The following is a 23381-nucleotide window of genomic DNA, read 5'->3' as shown; positions in this document are numbered from 1 at the left end:
TACACTCCCACAAAAAAAAAGTGCATGGCACAGCGCATGTTCACTCTGCTGTCACCACTGCAGCCTATGGTCAGCGCATGCATCTGGACCCCCGTACGTATTGTGGGGGATTTCAGACGTATGCCCTGACGGGGAAACAGAACACAATGTGAAAGCACCCTTACAAGCATTGAAAGGGAAGGTGGGCGCACCTACAGTCACTAATCAGTCAGGGAGCAGACCTTATGTACGGCACAGGTTCTGTGTGGGCCCTCTGGTGACCCATGATGTGATGTCCATGGGGGGGGGGGGGGCTATATCACAGGATTGCTTCCTTCCTATAGGGGGAAGAACATAGAAACAATACCATTTTCAGCCCTTCGAATCCGTATACAAGACAAGCCTGTGAGCAGGGATGAGCCGGATGTTGTCCTTTCAGCGCTATGTCAAGTGTACAGATAAACCAGTAACGCTTTTCCCAGTCACATTTTATAATTATAAAATTTACAAAAATCAACACATTCCCCTTCTCACAGTCTCATCCATAAAGAACCATAATAGAAACGTTCCCTTTACAAGTTGTCAGGACCATGTATGCAGCTATGTACAATGTCCGTCTGCAATGGCATGACCCTCCACTCTGTTACTAGGGTCCCGGACAGTCTATTGCAGCCTCATTCTCTTTTCTGGCGGACCTTTGGGGGCTGCTCCCTGAGGGGCTTTGACCGGTTCCTTTTCTTCTTGTTTTATGGATTCAGTCGGTTGCTCCGGTTCTTTTTTTAATGGCTCAACTACAAACAAAAAAATGAAATTTCAGTTAATACCGCCGTTTACAATATCTTATGTATTTATCACCTACTAGAGGTGTGCCCGATGCTATCGCATCGGGAGGGAAGTGTGTGTGTACGTGAGAATGTGTGTGTGTGTGTGTGTATATGAGTACGTAAGTGTGTGAGAGAATGTGAGTACGTGTGTGTATGAATACGTGTGTGTGTGTACGGGGGGGGGGGGGGGGTGCCTGGCAGTGGCCAGCCGGCAGGAAAGACCGCGGCTTGCAGCCTGTGCACAGGCCACAAGTCGCGGTCTTTCCTGCCGACAGGCCGCTGCCAGGCCCCCCCCCCTGTACACACACACACGTATTCATACACACACGTACTCATATTCTCACACACACGTACGTACTCATATTCACACACAGATCCGGCAGCGGCGGTCACGTCGGTGTCCCGCTGGTGGTCCTGGTACCACCAGCGGGCGCCATATTGGAACACCCATCACTGGGGTATTTCAATATGGCGGTCGGCGTAGTGGATTGTAGGATTCGGGGACATCCAGACGGAAGTGGATGATAGACAATTTAAGGCAAATATATATATATATATATATATATATATATATATATATATATATAGATACAAAGCGTAGTAACGGTAAGATCAGTGGGGTCACACCGTGCCATTCATGGTAACATGGCAGGGGTGGACAAAGCAGAAAAGGGTCCCTGTGCAAAAACAATATGGGTCCTGTGCATTCTAGTAATGCACAATTACACCTGCTTTGGAAGTGAATGTGGCCCCCTTACCTCTGGGGCCCCTGTGCCCCAAATGGTATGTCTGCCCATATGGTTATAGTCCATGGGCAGCAACCATACATAGCCCTCCCAGCCTGGTAATAGGAGACCCTAATCTCAAAGTCACTGGAAGTCACCACACTCCTAATCTAACCCCAGGTAATAAATATTAGGGATATATTACACCCCCACACATCATGGGCAGCATTTTGTTAATGGGATAGAGACTTACCAAGCACTGGCTTCTCCCCTGCTTTTTGCTGCAAAATAAAACATATCAGAAAACCTGTTAATAATTTTCTCTCAGTATGCATCTCATTATCAACAGACAAAGCAATGTGGCGAGGCACTTTAAAATACCCCTTTAGCCATTTCACAATTTATGTTTTTGGGGCAAGAAATGCTGAGCGTCTGCTAGAGACGAAGACATAAAAACAATGTGGAGCGTAGCCTTAGTAGCAGCAAAACAGACAAGGTGACGTTTTATAGGGTCCTGGTGGCATTATCTTTAAAGGGAATCTGTCACCCCTTTTTTCAAATATGAACTGCCGGCACAGACATCTCTGCCTCTACATTATGCCTCTCTCAGATTAAGTGGCAAAAACCTGGTGACAGATTTCCTTTAAGAGCATAGGTGAGAACAGAATACTCTCTGATACTTGGCAAACAATTAAAATTATGAAGACTAAACAGAAGAGCATATTTAATGTCAGAGTGTCTAGACGTCACTGTTATATGCTTGTTAAGGCATCCCCCTAGTATTATTTGGGCTCCCACCTCATGTGTCCAATGCCAGGGGCCGAACATGGTCAGCTGCTCACTATGACCTCCCGTACACGGGCGGTGGAGTTATTCCTTCCATTGTAAACAGCCAATAAGAATCAGTGTAATAAAAGCCAATCTCTCACAACAGGTGAATCTTCCAAAAGGGAACAAAAAAGGACAGAAGGGGGTGCCTTAGCAGGGATGCAACAGCCATATCTACTAAATCCATGTCTGTACCGCCAAGTGCAAAATGGGCCCATCCATCACGTGTAACGCACCCGTGCTATGTGGGCCCATCCATCCCGTGTAACCAGGGCCGCCGTCAGGGCATTACTGCCCTGATTGGCGTACGGGGCCCGATCAGCAGAGGGGGCCGCATTGGGCCCTGTCTCTTTTGCTGATTGGGGGCCCCAGCGGCAGGATTCTGCTGATGCAGTAACTGAACCCGCGTCTCAGACGCAGGTTCAGTTACTCTATTGCCGTGCGGGCCCACACAGCAATAGATAAAGCCACCAGCCAATCGGAGGCTGGCAGCTGAAGTCAGCGCACACATCGCCGGCGTATGATATTATTGTCATGCGTCGGCGAATGCGCGCTTGAAACGCCAGGAGGGGGATCATCGCAGCAGGAGCGTGGCCAGGTAAGGAGAATGTTTTTGTTTTGTTTTCTTTCTTATTGAAAGCGGCAAGCCGCAATATATTTCACCGGCAGTATGGAGGCACATGGTCCACGTGTCTCCAGGATGGGAGACGGGGGGGCAGGATGGGCATCACATGGAGGCAGGATGGGAGAACATATGGCTGGAGCCAGGAATGAGACACACGGGGGCCAGGATGGGGAATATTATTACTGCAGTGATGCATTTATTTTAATTTTTTGAGGACACTGTTTTAAATGGGGAGGCAGTCCTGTTACTGTGCAGAGCAACCTTGTCGCCTTTTCTTCATCTGGTGTAGTTTAGAATTTGGGGAAAAAAAAAAAAGTAATGTGTTCTGTCATCATGTGGTGGTAATATGTGGTGTGGACATGGTGCGGTGGTATTTGTCCCTTGTATGTGATATTATTCGATCACTGTGGTGGTAATATGTAGTCTGGACATGGTATGGCGGTATTTGTTCCTTGTATGTGGTATTATAGGTCACTATGTGGTGGTAATATGGTGTCTGGTCATGGTGCAGTGGTATTTGTCCCCTGTATGTGATATTATTGGTCATTTTAAAAATTGAAAAATAAATAAAAATATACCTAAATTGAATTTTAACAAATGTTTAATAGGTTAGGCTGGGTTCATACTGCGTTATGGCAGTCCGTTAGATGGACTGCATTACACCGCGGCATAACGCAGTGTAACTCAGTCCGTTAACGCTGCCATTAAACCCTACTATCGGCCACATCGCCAACGCATGCCATAATCGGCATGCGCTAGCGATGTGCCATCATTCAATAATGGAGCCTCGGACGTGGGCTGCAGCGTCTGAGGCTTCGTCACCGCTAGCACAGATGAATCATCAGCGCTAGCAAGTATAGCATAACGCGATCGCGTTATGCTATAGCGTTAACGCAGCCTGTCAATGCTATGCGTTGAACGGGCTGCTTTAACCCAATATGAACCTGGCCTTAGAGTAGAGGAGGGCCTGGCCAAAAGAGTCTACCTTATCGTGGTGGCGGCTTAAAAAATCTTTTCACTATGGATAGTTTGATGGGTGGAGGTGGGGCTGGGGTGGAACCTGGGTGGAGTCTCCAGGGGCCCCCGAAAATGTTGCCAGTATGTGGCCCCGAAATTCCTAGTGGCAGCCCTGCTTAACACACCCGTTTAATGTGGGCTCCACTATCACGATTAAGACACCCATACAACGTGGGCCCCTCCATCATGTGTAATACATCTACACAATGACCGGCATGCGCTCTTGCCACGGCTTAGTGCTGTGCGGCTCCATGGTAAATATCTACATTAAGTGCACATTTTGGGAGACGCAAGAACGAGGCATTTGATACCTTGCAGTGAACGGGGACGCGGGTGTGATGCTGATAAACAAAACATGTTTCTTCTGTTTGCCACCATTAGGACTTACCTGAATAAACTTGGGTGGAAACTTGTGTCGGAGCTCTAGAAGTAAAGCGTCTACCCTCTGTCTCTGGAAGAAGGAGCTGGCTTCTTCCTTCTTTTTAGTCTTTGGTTTGGCTTTGTCTGTGATGAGAAATACAGTGTACAACATGAAGAGAAGGAATAGGTGTGACTCCACATTCTGCAGTGATCTGAGGAGGGCGATTGGGTACAGGGGCTTTCTTCCCTATTTGCAGAATCATTGATCATCTAATATACCATACTTGTATTATCAGATTGGCTGCATGTGAGCTAGCCAATAACTGTACAGAGCTGTGATGTTCCTTCTCCCTATACTTTTTACATCCGATCGCCACCAGAGATAACAGTGGATGGTGGGAGTGTCATGCTTCCCCCTCACAGCGATTTGATATTGATGACTTATTCTAATGATAGTTCAACAGTAATTACTGGACAACTCATTTAAATATTAAAGGGTGTTGTCGAGTCTTGAGGATCAAGTATGCAGATTCTGTGCGACTGCAGACTTGTCAAGACTCACATTGCACACAACGTCGCTGTCAGGATTCTCTGGTGCCAGCAATGTGAATGGGCCGCCATGTGACCAAAAATATGATTTGCAAACTTCAGACCACATTCAGACTAGATATGTCGCTGCACGTGACAGCATATATGCAAATTACATACTCCCGTTCACACGCTTGGCACCAGAGAATCCTGACAGCATGAACACTGCGTGAGGTGAGGATTCACATGTCTGCAAGCTTGAGCCCCAAGACTGGACAAGCCCTTTAAGAACCAATGTGGAATTATGATTATTTAAAGGGGATGTCCAGGCATAAGTACTGATGACCTATCTACAGGGTAAGCCATCAATACCAGTGAGATTGCGATACCCAGGGCCCCAGCGATCAACTGTTATTTTCTCTGACGGCAGGCGGAGGTAAAAACTCTCGGATCGGTAGTGCTCAATTCAGCATGTTTAAAATCTTGCTACCTCCGGTGCCAAAATCTGCTGATCAGTGGAGGCACTAGGTGTCGGAAACCCACTGATCTGCTATTGATGGCCTATCCTGTAGATAAGTATCGATGACCTATGCCTAGACATCCCCTATAACATGTATCCCAGATACCACATGATTGTAATAAGGAGACATCCTCCATCTTCCAATAGATAGCTTGGCGTGGCTCTGACACTAGGATTATCAATCCAATTATCTCGATTACATTTGGGAAAAGCCCTTTATTATAAGTGGTCTGTGCCAACTGTGAACAGTCAGACCCCTCTACGGCTCACTCCTGTGCACTAACAAATTATACCTCTCTCCTCTTGATCTTTAAAGTGCCACCAGTAACCTTTAGAAGGATGATAGCGGCAGTAAGACATGGCTTCATCAAATGCTGACTGGATCCCATGAATGGCAGTAAGCTGGAAAATTAAGAACGGGAACAAGGTAAGGTTAACTGTTGTAATCCAAGTAGAAAACCATTGAAAAGGAAAATCCATTTCACCGACACAGAAATACATCAGCATAGCAGCAACCAATCCAAAAGAAAAATAAAAAAAAATCTAGAAAAACACTAAACTATATCTATAGGAACATGCGGAACCATTACGTCACCAAAAACCGCACATTACATCTCTCCGCGTGACTGGGTTTAGAAAGACAAACGGGTGACATTGTAGGTGCAAATACGAGAATCAATATCACAGGAATATCAAAAGATTCATTACAATAAATTATGCTGTGATACATAACAAGTATCCAAACTGTTCACTTACATGAGGGAAAGCAAAGCAGTGAAATAGGAGAGCAGATAACTTCAATGACATTGTCACAAAAGCTCAACCAGCGAGACATGAGGCCGTTATAACCACAGACTCACAACAGCATATAGTTTCCAATGAATGTATAGATTGGGGTCCAAAATGTATCCTACCGCTCTGGAGTTGATAACAGATCCGAGGTCTGGAGCCTGGTAGATCACACCTGCTATGATGTAGTAGTCGGCCAGAGGTATAGCTGCGGAGAGAAAGCAACAGGTCAGCAATTCTGGGCACCAACCTGCTTTACTCTGAGCATGGAGAGCCTGTCATGCTAGGCTCTGTTCAGATTATATGTTCCAAATAGCTCCCAGGTTATTAACCCAATGAAGGCCAAAAGCAGATACAGTAGACAGGTGTGAGACGTCACTGTATGCCCATACAGCGGTATATGACGCAGTGCTCCAACACAGGTATACGCCTGGCATTACAACGAGAATGGATGAGAACAGTGTCATACTCATCTCATGCAGTCAGTGTATATATTATGAATAGTAACATGTGCTGACCACTATAGGAAACATTTGTGGTCATCACAGAAGCAAAGGAGAGTCAGGCTGAAGTTTGCCAAAGACCATAAGGATTGGACCATAGAGGACTGGAGTAAGGTGATCTTCTCTGATGAGTCTAATTTTCAGCTTCGCCCAACACCTGGTCGTCTAATGGTTAGATGGAGACCTGGAGAGGCATACAAGCCACAGTGTGTAGCACCTACTGTGAAATTTGGTGGAGGATCGGTGATGATCTGGGAATGCTTCAGCAAGGCTGGAATTGAGCAGGTTAATGTTTGCGAAGGACGTATAAATCAAGCCGCATACAAGGTTATCCTGGAAAAGCAGTTGATTCCTTCTGCTCAGGCAATGTTCCCCAACTCTGAGGACTGGTTTTTCCAGCAGGACAATGCGCCATGCCACACAGCTAGGTCAATCAATGTGCTGATGAAGGACCACCACATCAAATCCATTGTCATGGCTAACCCAATCTCCAGACTTGAACCCCATTGAAAACCTCTGGAATGTAATCAAGAGGAAGATGGATAGTCACAAGCCATCAAACAAAGAAGAACTGCTTAAATTATTGTGCCAGGAGTGGCATAAGGTCACCCAAAAGCAGTGTGAAAGACTGGTGGAAAGCATGCCAAAACGCATGAAAGCTGTGATTAACAACAATCATGGTTATTCCACAAAATATTGATTTCTGAACTCTTCCTGAGTTAAAACATTAGTATTGTGGATTCTAAATCATTATGAACTTCACCGCAGAGGAGATAGATAATGCTATGACAGACATGGCCTCTGGGAAGGCCCCTGGACCTGATGGGTTCCCTATTGAACTATATAGGAAGTATCGGGATATACTGACGCCACTTTTGGTGAAGGTATTTCGGGGAATAAGGGAAGGGAATTCTATGCCCGAGTCCTTTTATGGAGCTAATATCATAGTACTTCGGAAGGAGGGGGAAGGACCCTTTAGAATGTGGATCCTATCGTCCCATTTCATTAGTGAACGTGGACTATAAAATTTTCACCAAGGTTCTAGCTACCAGACTGAATTCCATTATATTGAATCTCATACATCCTGATCAAAAGGGCTTTATGCCTGGTAAAAGTACTTCCATTAACATCAGAAGAGTCCAGTCAATCGTCCAATATAGCTCCCCGGTGCCAGACAACAGATCAGCATTGACATCGTTAGATGCTGCCAAGGCTTTTGACTCTCTTGAATGGCCTTTCCTCTCCACATGTTTACAAAGGTATGGCTTTGGCAATAAATTTATAACATGGATCAAAATATTATACATGAAACCTAAGGCCCGTATTATAATAAATAATTCTATATCTGAGTCTCTCGCATTACATAGGGGAACCCGTCAGGGTTGCCCTCTTTCCCAGGCCCTCTTCGCCCTTGCGTTTGAGGCACTAGCAATACGCATAAGGTCCTTCCCTAATATCTGAGGTATAGATATAGCAGGTTGGGTAGATACCATAGGCCTATATGCCGATGACATGGTGATATTCTTGAATAAAGTGGAAGAAACTTTGCCACAGGTGATATCCCTTATAGATAGATTCAGTAAATATTCAGGTTTACATATAAATTGGGAAAAATCTGCCCTGTTACCCCTTTTCCATGCCCCGGTGCCCCAGCTGGAGGCTCTGTCCTCGCTGCCTATTGTATCTAGTTTTAAATACTTGGGCATCCACATATCTAACAATAGTACGCTTGATCTACAACTTAATGTCCATCCGTTGCTGGAACTAGTTAAAGCTAAATTTGCATCGTGGAGTAAGCTCCCACTATCTGTGGCTGGACGCATTAACCTGATTAAAATGATATTACTCCCTAAATTTAGCTATTCGCTTCAGCACAGTGTGGTAGCGGTGCCCAGGTCCTTTTTTTTAATCTTAACTCTCTGGTCACGACCTTTATTTGGGGGGAAAACTAGGCCCAAACTTAAACTGTCCACTTTACAAATGACCAAAGAAGGGAGGCGGGGCGGCGCTCCCAGATTTCTTCCTATACGACTTGGCTGGGCAGGCTAAAGCTTTAAATAAATGGATGCCGGGTAACTGCCTCCCTAATTCTGAAAGCCACCTGCTTCACGCTGCACAAGCAGATTGCCCATTAGGTTTCCTTGAGTTGGAAAAAACTAATGTTCCACGTCTGCTGCCCCTGCTCTGGCTGGCACAATTAATATGGAGACAAATCAAGAATGTGATAGGGTTTAAAGAGGTTATAGCTGAAATGCCCCTGTGGAGTAATAATTATTTTTCGGAGTTACTGAATCACCTGTCCGCTGTTTTTTGGACCCAGTGTGGCATCTCTTCAGTGGGAGACTTGTATGATCAGGGGACATTAAAGTCTTTTGAACAATTGCAGACCGCACATGATATTCTGAGATCTCAATTTTTTCGCTATCTGCAGCTGAGATCGGCTCTTCAATCACATATGAGATGTAGGGGTGTGGACCGTACTATTTCATCTTTACCTCTGATAGGAATCCTTAATTCGCAGGGTCCCCAGGGTCTTATATCCTCTTTGTACACATATATGCTGTCAGTAGGGGCAGAAACTGCCATAAGCTCTATTAAGAGGAAGTGGGAACGACTCATCCCTGATATGCAGAGAGAGGGGTGGGAGGAGATTCTGGAGTCTCCGACCGGAGTGTCACCATCTATTAATAACAGAATGATACAATGATATAATAAATCAATCATATTTGACTCCGTTGCGACTTTTTAGGATGGGTCGACTGCAATCATCAGAATGTATGCGATGTCACTTGCCAGATGCTGATTTTATTCCTATGGTGTGGCAGTGTCCCACTATCCCACACTACTGGAAAGAGGTGACTACACTACTGGCATCCCTAGTGCAGGCCCCTGTCCCTCTAGAGCCATTGGTCTGCTTGTTTGGGGTGTGGGAGGAGGAGATTTGGGATCGCTATGCTGGGGTCTTCTTGCGCGAGATACTGTTTATGGCACGGAAGGTGCTGGCATTGCGGTGGATGGGGGGGCTCATGTCCTACCCTTGGATTTTGGATCAAGTTGGTAAATTCAATTGTTCCACATGAGCGCATGTTATACCAAAACAGGGGATGCCCGGGTAAATTTGAAAAGATCTGGGAGAGGTGGAATTCCTCTCACCTCACTTTGCAAGACTGAGACATCACATGCGACACCATATGATATAGGAAACCAGGCTGCGGAAATAGTAGATATTAGTTGATGTAGTGGTAGTTGTAGCTAAGGAGTTTGTTAGATCTTACTGTTGCAAGATATGACAAGGTTTGTGAAACTGGAATGATATACATGTTGGAAAATGCATAAACAATTATCCTATATATATGCTTGGAAGGAAACGTATATATTACCTTGTTTATAAGAGTGTGCAATTTTTTTTTTTTTTGTATTATATTTTGCTATGGACGGAGACGCGTGTGCTTTGTATAATGCCTATTATCACAATCATTGTGTACGGTGTACATTCTTTGTATCCTGATGTTTAAATAAACGAATTAAAAAAAAAAATTATGAACTCGTATTCTTAGCATTATTTGAGGTCTGCATGCACTGCATTTTTTGTTCTTTTGACCATTTCTCATTTTCTGAAAATAAATACAAAATTTAGTGCTTGGAAATTCGGAGACATGTTATCAGTAGTTTATAGAATAAAAGAGCAATTTACATTTTACTCAAAAATATACCTATAAAGAGAAAAATCAGACAAACTGAAAATGTTGCAGTGGTCTCTTAATTTTTCCAAGAGCTGTATGTATACAAATTGTTTTATAAGTGGGGTCCCAAGGGTGACAGCAGCTACAGAGAAGATTCCTTGGTTCGATGGACCCAATGAATCAATATAGTATACAGAAAGCACGCCAATATTTCCCTGGAGTGGTGCTGTTAGACCTCGCTTCCAGATTCTTCTGCACATTAGTGCGGTTTTCTATATAGGAATTCATGGGGATAGGTCATACTCACTGACACAAGGGAAGTTTCATACACCAAATCTCAATGCTATGGTGGGATTGCACAGGTGCAGCATACTGATGAATGGTCACACACATTCGTGAAGTAGGTGGCTGGTTAGTAGTATACCTGCATATAAATAAGGCCTCTATAGGGCCTTAGTAATAGTAGTAGTAGTAGTAGTAGTAATAATGTGTGATTGGCGCCCTATAGAGGCCTATTAGTACCTGTACTATTAATACCCAAAACCCACAATGGATTCAGGTCTCCACAAGGAGACCCTTCTCACGCGTTTGCCAGCTTCCAATTTATTTTTATCTAGAAATACAGTAGCAGGGGGTTTATCACTACATACAGAGCTCTACATGCTGCGAAATCCCAGATATAGCCAAGAACCTGTCTATAATTATTTTACTCATTTATATAGCGCCATTAATTCCACAGCGCCTTACATACATTATTGTCCCTGTCCCCGATGGGGCTCACAGTCTAGAATCCCTATCAGTATGTCTTTGGAATGTGGGAGGAAATCAGAGAACCCGGAGGAAACCCACGCAAACACGGGAGAACATACTAACTCCTTGCAGATGTTGTCCTTGGCGCTAACCACTGAGCCACTGTGCCGCCCATGTGCACAATATTACTTTAGATCAGGAATTAGTCACACTGTATAATATGCACTCACCCTGTGAAGGCGACTGCCGCTGCTGCTTCCTTATGATGAACAATATTGGCTCTTGTGCATGCAGCAAAATGTACTCCACACCGACCATCTGACTGTGAAACAGACATAAAAGTCACAAGGTTAACATCACCACAAATCTCTGTCCCGGAGCCACTTTATTATGCCAGGGAATGTCAGACATTGCAGTTTAACAATATAATACCATCCGAACCAATCACTTTGTCCATGGTGGAGCCATGGAGGGGTCATATACCCAGCACATTTATGGGACCAGGAGCTCATCTCCCCTCATCATTGTGTAGCACAGGACATCAGATGCCTCTTATGTCAGTGCCATCTGCCCTACCCTTTCCTTCTCATCTCTGGGAGAATTGTGTTTCACGTGCTGGGCAGCAGTGAATGTGGTAACAGCAAAGCAGAATAAGTAATAGCAGCACGAACTCACACCTTGTAATAGATGAACTTGTATGCAATGTCCAAGAGGAATCATGGGACTGGTTCTGTACTCAGCCCTGCTACTTCTCAGCTATGGCCTAGTTATCCCCTGAGAATTAGGACATATATAGGTACTTTTCAATGTCTTTCATAATCTCAGAAAACTCCTTTAAAAGAAGCGGTCATCTTTTGTTCAGGAGCGCACGGCTCCTCTGCCTCCCAGCTACCTGGTTGCCAGTGACTGTGCACTCATGAAGCCTGTCAGGTCGGATGAGCAGCATGGTCACACTGGCGGTCCGATGTGAGAGGCTGCTAGCAGAGGCAGTTTTGTCTCCATAACTTTGGCGGTGCGCAGGGGGCCTGAGGATGGACAGATCCAGCGATGTGGTGCTTACACTCTGTTAAGCATGGGGACCCTACAAGTGGCATGCGCTCATTCCCTAGGTAAATGGCCACTCTGATAACTGCAGTGGTGGCTGGTGACATAGGCACAAGCTGTTTACAATACCATTAAAAATCCTTTTATTCTCAAGAGCAGAAAGGATTTATTTAATAAGAGACAGATTGCAAAAAAATGCTTGGTTTTACAAGCACTTTTCAAATTTACCCATGTAAGAACTTGAGGCAACCCCTTTAAGTAATTCAAGTATTACATTTGAAAGGAATCCAAAATTACTTCTCCACTTTATAGGAACACTGCAATCAGAATTTAGGGTGTGTACGGAAACCCTCGAGTCACGCACCTCCGGCCCTGCACCACACATTATACAGTCCAGTTCACACGTCTGTGATCAGATCACAAATACTGACCGCTAGGTCTCCTGCCTTATTGGCATCTATGAGGCCGTCAGATCATAGAATCGTAGAGTTGGAAGGGACCTCCTGGGCCATCTGGTCCAACCCCCTGCTCAAAGTAGAATTCGCTAAATCATCCCAGTCAGATGTCTGTCCAGCCTCTGTTTGAAGGCTTCCATTGAAGGAGAACTCACCACTTCTCGTGGCAGCCTGTTCCACTCATTGATCACTCTAACTGTCAAAAAGTTTTTTCTAATATCTAATCTGTGTCTCCTCCCCTTCAGTTTCATCCCATTGCTTCTAGTCTTTCCTTGTGCAAATGAGAATAAAGTTGATCCTTCTACTATGTGACAGCCCTTTAGATATTTGTATACAGCTATTAAGTCTCCTCTCAGTCTTCTCTTTTGCAAACTAAACATTCCCAAATCCTGCAACCTTTCCTCATAAGACAGGGTTTGCAGACCGGTCACCATTCTGGTCGCTCTTTTCTGAACTTGCTCCAGTTTGTTGATGTCTTTTTTAAAATGTGGTGCCCAAAATTGGACACAATATTCCAGATGAGGTCTGACCAAAGAGGAGTAAAGGGCAATAATGACTTCACGTGATCTAGACTGTATGCTTCTGTTAATACATCCTAGAATTGCATTTGCCTTTTTTGCTGCTGCATCACACTGTTGACTCATATTCAGTCTGTGATCTATTAGTATACCCAAGTCTTTTTCACATGTGCTGTTGCTTAGCCCTATTCCTCCCATTCTGTATATGCTTTTTTCATTTTTATTGCCCAAATGTAGTACTTTGCATTTTTCCCTGTTAAAAACCAATCTGCTAGTTGCTGCCCACTGCTCCAGTTTATTTATATCTTTTTGAATCTTCTCTCTCTCTTCTCTAGTATTACCTATCCCCCTTAGCTTTGTGTCATCAGCAAATTTAATCAGTTTACCCTCAATTCCTTCATCAGGAGACCCAAATGCCAGGCTGGGTATTCTGATCGGAGTATGGGCCCAGAACACAGACTGTGTGTAACTTGCCTAAGGCTGGGTAAATACTTTATATCTATAATTGCCTAAAGTAAGAAAACATACGGAATCTTATGCATAAATGATGATATAAAAGACATTGCCTGTAACAGTCATTTAGATTCCAAACTTTCAATGGAACAGGATCAGTCCGCTCTATGACATGGGTATTTTATTAATTGCTTGTATCCTTCATCAAATAAAAATCCTGACTCTCTTAACACTCTACATTGTGCCATTTCCTCTGTTATTCTTCCTGGAAATGCATAAATAGAGTGCTAATTGGGTTTTACCAGATGCAGTCCCTAAAATATCTGACACTGTCTCATCAGGGCTGTCAGAGTCAGGTTGTGTAAGGTGACAAAAAGTACAGCATCAAGTTGGTATCAATTTATTCATGAATAGCCAGGAGGAACAACAGAGGAACAGCACAACACTTGTGAAACGATATGAGACGAGATACAGAATTACTGTTTAATGGGGGAATACAGGCCTTTATTACAGACATGTCAGTAGAGATGACAGTTCTTTAAAGGGAAACTGCTGAGAATCATGCTGCCTGAACCACGAGCAGCATACATCTGAGCCTTACTCTGTGATTGCAGCCGTGTATGGTTTACTCTGAAATGCTACGACGTTTTCATAGAAATAGGGATTTTTGTGTACTCACCGTAAAATCCTTTTCTCCGAGCCAATCATTGGGGGACACAGAGACCGTGGGTGTTATGCTGCTGGCCACTAGGAGGACACTAAGTAAACCAGAAAAAAAGTTAGCTCCTCCCCTGCAGTATACACCCTCTCGCTGGCTGAGATTCTCCAGTTTGGTGAAAAAAGCAGTATGAGCATAAACAGTTAACAATAACCATAACAATATCAACGCCTAAGAATGCTACAGTGAGCCAATAGGCTAAAAAGGGTGGGTGCTGTGTCCCCTCAATGATTGGCTCGGAGAAAAAGGATTTTACGGTGAGTACACAAAAATCCCTATTTCTCCTACGCCTCATTGGGGGGACACAGAAACCGTGGGATGTCCTAAAGCAGTCCCTGGGTGGGGAGCATACATATGCTAATACCCCATGTACCACTGAGTGAACACCGTGGTACTGCCGATTGCAGGCAGCGTCTGCTGAGAGCTGCATCCGCAGAAGCCTGAGAACGAATTAGGCAATGTTTGTAAAGGTACACAAGCCGGACCAAGTTGCAGCCTTGCGGAGAGGCCCGAGAATGAACGTAGTAACTTTTTGTAAAAGTAAGCAGACTGGACGAAGTCGTAGCCTTGCAGACCTGTTCTGCCGAGGCCTGGTGCCGAAAGTTCAAAGAGGCGCTCACTGACCGGGTAGAGCGCGCCTTAATCCCCGCTGGGACAGGCGCGTTCCTGACACGGTAGGATACCTGAATCGCCAAGCGAATCAACCTGGCTAGACCCTTCCTATGCCCGTCTGGAAGTATGAACAGGGCATCTGACTTGTGGAAAGGAGCCATCTGCGAGATGTACCGTCTCAGCGCCCTAACCACATCCAGGGTGTGGAGGGCCTTCTCAATGCGATGGACTAGCGCCGGAACAAAGGGAAGGCAAAACAATTTCCCCGTTGAGATGGCAAGAGGAGAGGACCTTGTCCAGGAAGGACGGGAACGTCCTGAGAACTACCTTTTCCTGATGAAAATTCAGAAACGGAGAACAGCAGGAAAGGGCTGCCAATTCCGAAACTCGTCTGATTGACGTAGTTGCCACTAGAGAGACCACCTTCCAAGAGAGGACGATCAGTGACACGTCCTACAGCAGTTCGAAAAGGAACCTCCTGAAAGGCCCCGAGAACCGGGTTAAGGCTCCATGAGTCAAATGGTCTTCTATAAGGAGACGCCACATTGAAAACTCCCTTAATGAACGTCTTGAGCTAAAGCTTGGTGGCAATTTGTGTTGGAAAAGCACTGACAAGGCCGAAATTTTGCAGTTGAGCGAGCTAAGCGCAAGGCCTGATATTAATCCGGATTGAAAGAATTCCAATATGGCCAGAATGGAAAATATCAAAGGTGATCAACCATGAACCTTGCACCACAAAAAAAGGAAGGTTGTCTAGGTGCGGTGATAGATGCGCATGGACACGGGCTTCCTGGTACTAATCATGGTGGAAATCACGTCGTGAGGGAAACCAGCCTGAGCTAAAAGCCAGGATTCAACGGCCACGCCGTCAAAGACAGGACCCCGGAGTTCTGGTGGTAAATCGGGTCCTGCGAGAGTAGATGCATATGATATGAAAGTCGCCAGGAGACGTCGGCAACTAGTTGTATTAGTTCTGCATACCACGCTCGGCGCGGACAGTCTGGCGCGACTAGGATCACTGGCACTACCTCCGCTCTGATCATCTTGATGACCCTCGGAAACAAGGGAAGAGGGTGGGAGGGGGAGAGATTTACAGGAGCCAGAACTAGAGCGTCCGCTCTGATGGCGCAAGGATCGCGCGATCGGAAAATGAACCGAGGAACCTGGTTGTTTAGTTTAAAGGCCATGAGATCCACATCCGGAGTCCTCAAACGATGACAAATCTGCTGAAAGAGTTCCGGATGAAGAGACCACCTCCCCGAGGCAATGCCTTGGTGACCGAGAGATTCTATCATCTAATTTTCCAAGCCCGGGATGTGGCTTGCTGAGATGGGCGAATGGTTGGTCTCAGACCTATGGAAGATGAAACTCACTTCGTGCATGGCCATCCTGCCCCGAAAACCTCCCTGACAGTTGATATACGCTACAGCCGTGGTGTTGTCGGATTGAGACCTGATGGGGAGACCTGCGAAGAGATGGTGGAAACTCCTTAGAGCTAATCTGATTGTTCTTATCTCCCAAGGTTAATGGGGAGACGTGACTCTCGGGTTGACCAATGACCTTGTATCGTGAGGTGACGAGGGACCGCACCCCAAATGAGGAGACTTGCGTCGGAGGTTACTACCAACCATCTTACTGTGGGTAAAGACCTCCCTTGATTCAGGGAGGACCTCGGTGTCTACTCCCTGAGGGCTTGCCTGTCCCGCAGGGACGGAGGAATCCGACGATCCAGGAACGGGTTCTCGTCCCAAGCTAACAGCAATGCATGTTGTAAGGGACGGAGGTGGAACTGTGCAAATGGAACTGCTTCCATCGCTGCCACCATCCTTCCGAAATCTCTCATGCTGAAAACGAATGGAGAGAGAAACTGGTTGAGAAAGAGGCCGCTCTGCTTGTTGTAAGGCTTGGGTCTCTCCTGGAGGGAGAGTGGTGAATCCGCGGGAAGTGTGAGCCGGTCCTGGAAGAGCCTTTTTGCAGTCTATCTTCCGCCCTGGGCGGGAAAGAGTATTTACTGTTATCCACAGATTCCTTGCAGACTGGAAGGGACCGACCCTTGATGAGCAGGTCGTCCAGATACGGTAACAGTACCACTCCCCGAGGGTGAAGAATGGGCATGACAGCCGCCATGACCTTGGTAAAGACCCTGGGAGCGGTGGCGAGTCTGAAGGGCAAGGCCACGAACTGGAAGTGTTCGTGAGTTGCAAAACGCAGGAGATACTGGAGGGACGGGCAGATCGGAATGTGAAGGCAAGCGTTCTTGACGTCGATGGATGATAGGAACTGTCCCTTTTCCATGGGAGCGACAACTGAACGGAGAGTTTCCATTTGGAATCATCGTCCCGCGACAAGGTGAGTAACAATTGAGATCCAGAGATGGGTCGCAGGGACCTGTCCTCTTTTAGAACCACAAAAGAAGGACTGAATAAAATCTTCTGAACCCTTCGTGAAGGGGAACCGGAATGATGACTCCGTCCCTTAGAAGAGCCTTAACAGCCCGAAGGAAGGCTCTTGTCTTTCTCTTGGAGGAAGAGGAAAGGAAAACTCAAGTTGGAGGGGGGGGGGAATTGTATATTATATCCGAAGAATACCAGCTTCCTGACCCATTTGTCGTCATTAGGTAGATCTATGAGATCTGGCTCCCCTAGATCCAGAAGCCCTAGGCCTGGGTTTCCAAGAACGGTTAGATCTGTATGAGATCTGGGAGCCTCTGTCTCCGCGCGGGGACAGACCTGATCCAAAAGAGAAGGTAGAGGAGGACCAACTGGAATTGTTGCGAGAAAATTGAAACACGTTTGCTGTTGGAGCGAAAACGGCCGAACAGCCCTTTGTTGAGGAAGGAATTCACTTGTCTTCTCCCCCGGTAGTATCAGAAATGAGCTGGTCCAGTCTCTCTCCAAAAAGATGACCTGCTTGAAAAGGGGGGAGAAGTCAACAAACTTTTAGATGTGGCATCCGCCCACCAGCCACGGAGCCCTGGGGCTCTTCTAATGGAGATCGCATTAGCGGCAGTATGAGCCGCACAATTGGCGGCCTGCAAAGAAGCGTCTACTACAAAGTTCGCTGTGTGAATCATCTGGCTGGCGACAGAGGTTGTCTCCGGAGGAAGACTGCTGCCCTGAATGGCAGTAATCAAGACTTCTGCCCAAGCAGCCATGCCTTAGTGACCTAAACTGCGGCGAAGGATGGAACAAACGCCGCTCCTGAAGCTTCCAAAAAATTGAAAGGGCAAGGTAGTCAATTTGATGATCGGGGGGGGTTTCTGACCGAGGAACCCTCAGAAACAGATATCAGCGTTGTGGAAGCAAGATGCGGTACAGGAGGGTTCTCCGGAGGGATCTGTAATCAATCCTTCATTAGGTTTGGATCAAACGGGTATTTAGCCAGAGTAAACTTTTGCCCAGTGAACCACTTATGGCTGATCCCTATGATACTGGATGGCTGGTAAATAACCAGCGCACACACTTATTCCTTAAATGAGGAGTGCTGGAGCGGGAATATTTTCCTCATTCAACTTCAGAATCCTGTTGACTGATTCTATAAGAGAATCAAGCGACTCTTGATCAGTTGGGGGATTCTGAGGGGCTGACGTGACAGATACAAAATCAGAGTTATGCTCACGGTGAACCTCAGGAGAGGGCGAGCGAGAGACAGGAGTCGCTGATGCTGAGGCGGGAACGCGACTAGGGGACGCGCCATGAACCCGCTTTGTCAGAGACAGTCCTCGCGGAGGGGGAATATAGCCTTGGTCAGAGGCTCCACTGACTGTGACAGGGATGCAGCCCACTCGGGGGTACCAGACACAGGAGGCCGGTCAGCAGCAGCTGCGAGGGGCGTTGGAGCGCAGGTCGGGGCGCGGTTCGGACGCAGGCCGGGGTCGCGGTCCGTGCATAACGGATTAGCTTGAGCACTGGAGAGTCATGCTCGCTGTGGTCGATTTGCAGGTAGTACACACGGTAGAAAAGCGCAGTGTGCTTCTTAGCGGCCCATTTAGCCTCCTGTGAGGTATAGCGCTCCAGAAAGGGTTAACGGCAGAGTCTGACTGCAGCTGCAGGGAATGTGTCGGGAAGCGGTTAAGCTTTAATCTGAGGGCAGATGCAGCTTACCCACGGTCCTGTGTTATGTCTCCCGGGAGGAAAACGGTGGCCCCGTGGCGTCACCCGGAATTCGGCTGCTCCTGAAAGGGTTAACTACAGCAGAGGTAACAGACATGGCCCCCGAGATTAGAATTGCGCGTCTCGTTTGGAATGAGAGGCGCCAAGAGGAGGGGGCGGTGACGATAGTGCGGGCGGCGCTATTCAAATTGCGGCCTAGTAGGCCGGAAACTAAATTTTTGGCCTACCCACTGTAGGTGCCGGGAGCGGGAGGCTAAATTTCTGATCTCCCCGCGGTAAGTGCCGGGCGAGGGGGGCCGCCGCTGATGCTAAGTTAGCGCTTCTCCCGGGGACAAGGACCCGACCCCATACCTCCACTCCTGTGCTCAGTCAGGTCGTCGCTGTCCAGGGTCTTTGAGTCTCATCCTGCAGGTGATGTAGCAGAGCTGGAGGAGGTTTTACAGGGGGGTATTGCTCAATCAATCCACCCTGTGGTAGGGGGACGGAGAGCTCTGGGGCTGATTCTGGGCATCCGAAAAAGCGCTGTTCAGGTCTGCTCCATGCACTCCTGTGCTACGTCCTGTTGCACTTGCCCTCATATCCGTGGAGTACTGACCATAAGGGAATCATCGTCAGAGGAATCACCCCCATTCGTCGCAGGAAAGTGTACGTGAAGGGTTACTCCACGTGCTTGCCTGTTGGTTCGGGGGAGAGCGGGCCGTAGAAAGGAACCGTCGCCCCCTTCACTCCGTTAATTAAAAAATAAAAATTTACAGAAAATTCAAAAATAAAATAAAAACGGTGGGGTCTGAAACCAGATCCAAGTGCCTCCTATAGACACTAAGTAAGAACTGGAGATATCTCATCCAGCATGTATACTGCAGGGGAGGAGCTAACTTTTTTTCTGGTTTACTTAGTGTCCTCCTAGTAGCCAGCAGCATAACACCCACGGTCTCTGTGTCCCCCAATGAGGCGTAGGAGAAATATACTTTTTAAAGCTGCTGGTGACTGTGTGTCTCAGAAGACTGGTGCAATGCATCTTCTTCCTGCCTTCTGCCCACGACTGACAGGTCATTATTGGTGATGAGTGCAAGTGCTCGTTACTAGAGTTTGCCTAGGGTGCTTGGGTACGCACCAGGTATCACGGGTGCTCGAGGGACATGTTCGAGCCCTTGAGGCCGCATGTTTCATGGCTGTTAGACAGCCACAAAACATGTGGGAATTGTCTGACAAACACTGTCAATCCCCACATTTTGTGACTAGCAGGAGCAAAACATGCTGCTGCGGGGACTCGAAAATCTCACTCGTGCACCCGCGATACTTTGTGCACACCAGAGCACCCTAGGCAAACTCAAGTAACGAGCACTTGCGCTCATCACTAGTGTTTACACACAATTCCTAGGCGGCAAAAAAAAAAAAAAAAAAGAGCGTTGTGGTGGGTGCTATCTCCTTGAAGACCAGGGTGAGAGGGTGTAAAACAACCACGAACATTGCTTAAGACAGCAACACGCTTCAAAATTGACCTGATTTCTTCCTCAGGCTATCATACAAAGAAACAGTATAACAAACATGGAAAATACTCTGTTGTAAAAATATATATGTAAGCGTAAACAGCAAGTGCTAGTAAAAAGATGATAACAAAACAGGGTATTTAGTTGATACATTTTTTGCAAAAAAAGTATACTAAGCCGCTCTACCAAACGTCAAGGTAACCCATATCAGAGCAGTCCCTAACTGATATCTTTTGGTTGTGTGAACACTGTCCTACCGACTTGTTCACTGTGTGCACGGCCCATGCGTTTGTATTCAATTGGTTTCTTGCTTTTGCATAGATTTGGGAGGTCTCCACCCCTCCCTTGTGGGCCATGCACATATAAAGCCGTCTTACACAGTGTGTCCACATCGGACATTACCTTTCTGAATCATCAAGGAACTGCCATGTCCAACCTACTGGCGAGTATCAAAACCCACACACAATCTGGGGAAGAAACCAGATTGATTTTGAAACGTGGACGTGTTGCTGTCTTAATAAATGTTTGTGGTTTTTCTACACCTGTTTTTCATCGTCGCAGTGCCTACCACGATGGTTTTTTTTTCCTCATGGTATGACTGGCAATTGTGTTAATTAGCGTCTCTGTCAGCATTAATGGGTGGAGCAGCAGTCTATATGAGGATACCATGTCACTGCCACTCTCATCATGATCTGCACCACTCCACCAGCTGAGCAGATTCCATCTCCTCTTCCCATTTTCTTATCATCAGGACCTTCACCATGGAGTCTCCTATATTGTCTTCTACATACCCATATAGGTTGAGACTAGTTTGTCCTAGGGAGCAGGACGGGCACCTGCCTCAGACTAGTCATCTGGTCGGTATTTCACAATACAACGAAATGCGTCAACATCTCAGTAACACACAGCTGCAAGGACGAGGACAGAGTCTGATTGCCGCAGCTCAGTCAGCATGACTCTTGTCACAGGTTCCCTTTACCAGTAGTGGGACTTAGGCCACTTTCACATTAGCGTTTAAGGCCGCAGCGACGGCCTGCGCACGGCCGCCGCTAAGCCCCACCCCCTGCCACGCCTCCTCCGGTAGCTCTGCCTACCGGTGCATGACGCTGCATGCGTCCCCTATCTTTAGCACTGGGGACGCAGGCCGTGCGCAGTATGCGTTTGGCGGCGCATGCGTCCTTTTGACGGTGCGCCGACCAGCGCCAAACGCAACCTGTAGCAATTTGGTTGCGCTCAGCGCACCATCAAATGGACGCACGCGCCGCCAAATGCATACTGCGCACGGCTTGCGTCCTCAGTGCTAAAGATAGGGAACGCAGGACGCATGCAGCGTCATGCGCCGGTAGACGGAGCTACCGGAGGAGGCGCGGCAGGGGAGGGGCTTAGCGGCGGCCTTAAACGCAAATGTGAAAGTGGCCTTAATGAGGATCTGTATAGAAGCCTCAGCACATCCCACCGCGCTCTGGAGACGTGGTCTATTTCTTCAGCCAAACCTTTCGTTTGCCCAGGTATGAGCAATGCCAGAAGTGGCCGGCAGCCACTTACCTCCCAAGACCACATCCATAAACTATAAGTCAGGCCCCACAGAACTTACTTCAGGTGATCGAGGGTTAACCGCTGCATTTTAACCACTTCATTGTTGCAAGTCCGGTCATAGAAGGGGTTACTCCTCTCCGAGAAATAGTCAAGGACAGTGCCAGTGTTTAATATGGGGATCCAGGAGCTGTCCACCCACGAGATGCTCAGCAGGTTGTCTGCAACAGATCAGAGGGTGAAAAAAAATCATCAAAAACTCAATGTATGCAGCTTTCAATATGTCTGCATGCTGTCACTGCATAGGATCCAGAATTCACCATTATGGCCAGAGTAATAACTGAGAGGGCAACCTGCCCCCACTGTGGGGACCGTGTCTATATATATAAAGCTGGAACACATCCTGGAATCCACTCGATCTCCCCCTGTCACGATAGAACTAGGGGATCCAGTAAGAACTAGCAGCCGAACGTTTAATTACGAGACCCAACCCAGAACTGTGCCCCTCCTCATATATATCAGCAGCCACATGGCAGAAAATACCCCGCAGTCACTTACCTCTAATATCCACCGCCGCCATGCTGAAACGCACACACAGGCTCCTGGAACGCAGACAATATGGTGTCAAATAGTGCGTAAGTGTTTCAGGTGCAATCGTCGGCGGCCATTTTCTTGAAGACTTCCCATCTCTATAGAGCACAGCGCGTCACTGAACGCATCACACAGTACTGAGGACAGGAGTAATTCTACCTCTACCGCTCCTATGTTTTGTTTTGGTACGCGATGTTAGAGCGCCCTCTATGTGCAGGAGGACTGCAATAAAATAACCTGAAAATAAGGAATTATTATGGAAAAACCGAAATCTATAATTTCCCAGTGAGAATAGTCCTGTGCGGAGGGAATGTTGGGTTCAGTAACGCGTTGCCCAAAATGCCCCTACATTTATTATGGTCCACAGAATCACCTGACCGTTTAACCCGTTTGCAACAAGGTACATTTCCACCTTTGCGCTTACGTTTTTTCTTCCCTTTCTATCAAGAGCCATAACAGGTTTTTTTTTTGCGTCTATATCACTTTATAAGAGCATTTTTTTCCCCAATGAGCCATTTAATCTACCATATAATGTGTATTGAAATGGTGAAGAACAAATAAAAAACACATTTCCATCATTATTTTGTGAGTCGGGTTTAATGACAAATTCTGTGGTAGAAATGGACCTGGCAGCATGATGCTCCTAGTCAGTACGATGACAGTAATAGCAAACTTGTTATATATGTCCCTATACAGTTTATTTTATCTCTCTATATAAAAGTGT

The 23381-nt window shown here is 46.6% G+C and overlaps 2 protein-coding genes across 6 annotated transcripts in view; one reads left to right on the top strand and one right to left on the bottom strand.

Moving 5' to 3' along the window:
* Positions 1-452: 452 nt before the first annotated feature.
* On the bottom strand, positions 453-22781 carry MED6 (mediator complex subunit 6). 2 transcript variants are annotated; one of them, XM_073554147.1, is made up of 8 exons: positions 22625-22781; positions 22128-22287; positions 11362-11453; positions 6321-6403; positions 5700-5808; positions 4387-4502; positions 1782-1809; positions 453-770 (listed from the first exon to the last, which is right to left on the bottom strand). In XM_073554147.1, exons 1-8 carry the CDS (start codon positions 22644-22646, stop codon positions 643-645), a joined length of 738 nt encoding a protein of 245 aa, XP_073410248.1. In that variant the 5' UTR covers positions 22647-22781; the 3' UTR covers positions 453-642. The 2 variants fall into 2 exon arrangements, with proteins under 2 accessions (XP_073410248.1, XP_073410247.1); XM_073554146.1 differs by lacking the exon at positions 22625-22781 and adding an exon at positions 22387-22583.
* LOC141058012 (uncharacterized) overlaps positions 5721-23381 on the top strand; it is a 33874-nt gene continuing 16213 nt past the window's right edge. For 3 of the 4 annotated variants that reach the window (XR_012222075.1, XM_073554143.1, XM_073554145.1), the window contains exon 1: positions 5721-5833. Coding sequence is in view for 1 of the 4 variants with exons in the window: in XM_073554145.1 (XP_073410246.1) it covers positions 5798-5833 (36 nt within the window). In the remaining 3 variants the exon portion in view is untranslated. The remainder of the gene's footprint in view (positions 5834-23381) is intronic. The other variant, XM_073554144.1, reaches the window with a different exon arrangement.

Source organism: Dendrobates tinctorius, unplaced genomic scaffold, assembly GCF_039654945.1.
Source record: "Dendrobates tinctorius isolate UK_male_01 unplaced genomic scaffold, ASM3965494v1 ptg000208l, whole genome shotgun sequence".
Lineage (NCBI taxonomy): Eukaryota > Metazoa > Chordata > Amphibia > Anura > Dendrobatidae > Dendrobates > Dendrobates tinctorius.
This window is presented reverse-complemented; position numbering and strand designations above follow the sequence as displayed.

Bases quoted from the DNA above. Each gene is read 5' to 3' on its own strand.
- MED6 (XM_073554146.1), bottom strand. From the start codon at position 22,468: ATGTGTTCCAGCTTTATATATATAGACACGGTCCCCACAGTGGGGGCA. The intron at 6,404-11,361 runs GTGAGTGCATAT...TTCTCTCCGCAG, and splicing joins GCGGCAGTCGCCTTCACAGG to CTATACCTCTGGCCGACTAC. The intron at 4,503-5,699 runs GTATAATTTGTT...TTCTCATCACAG, and splicing joins TAAAGATCAAGAGGAGAGAG to ACAAAGCCAAACCAAAGACT.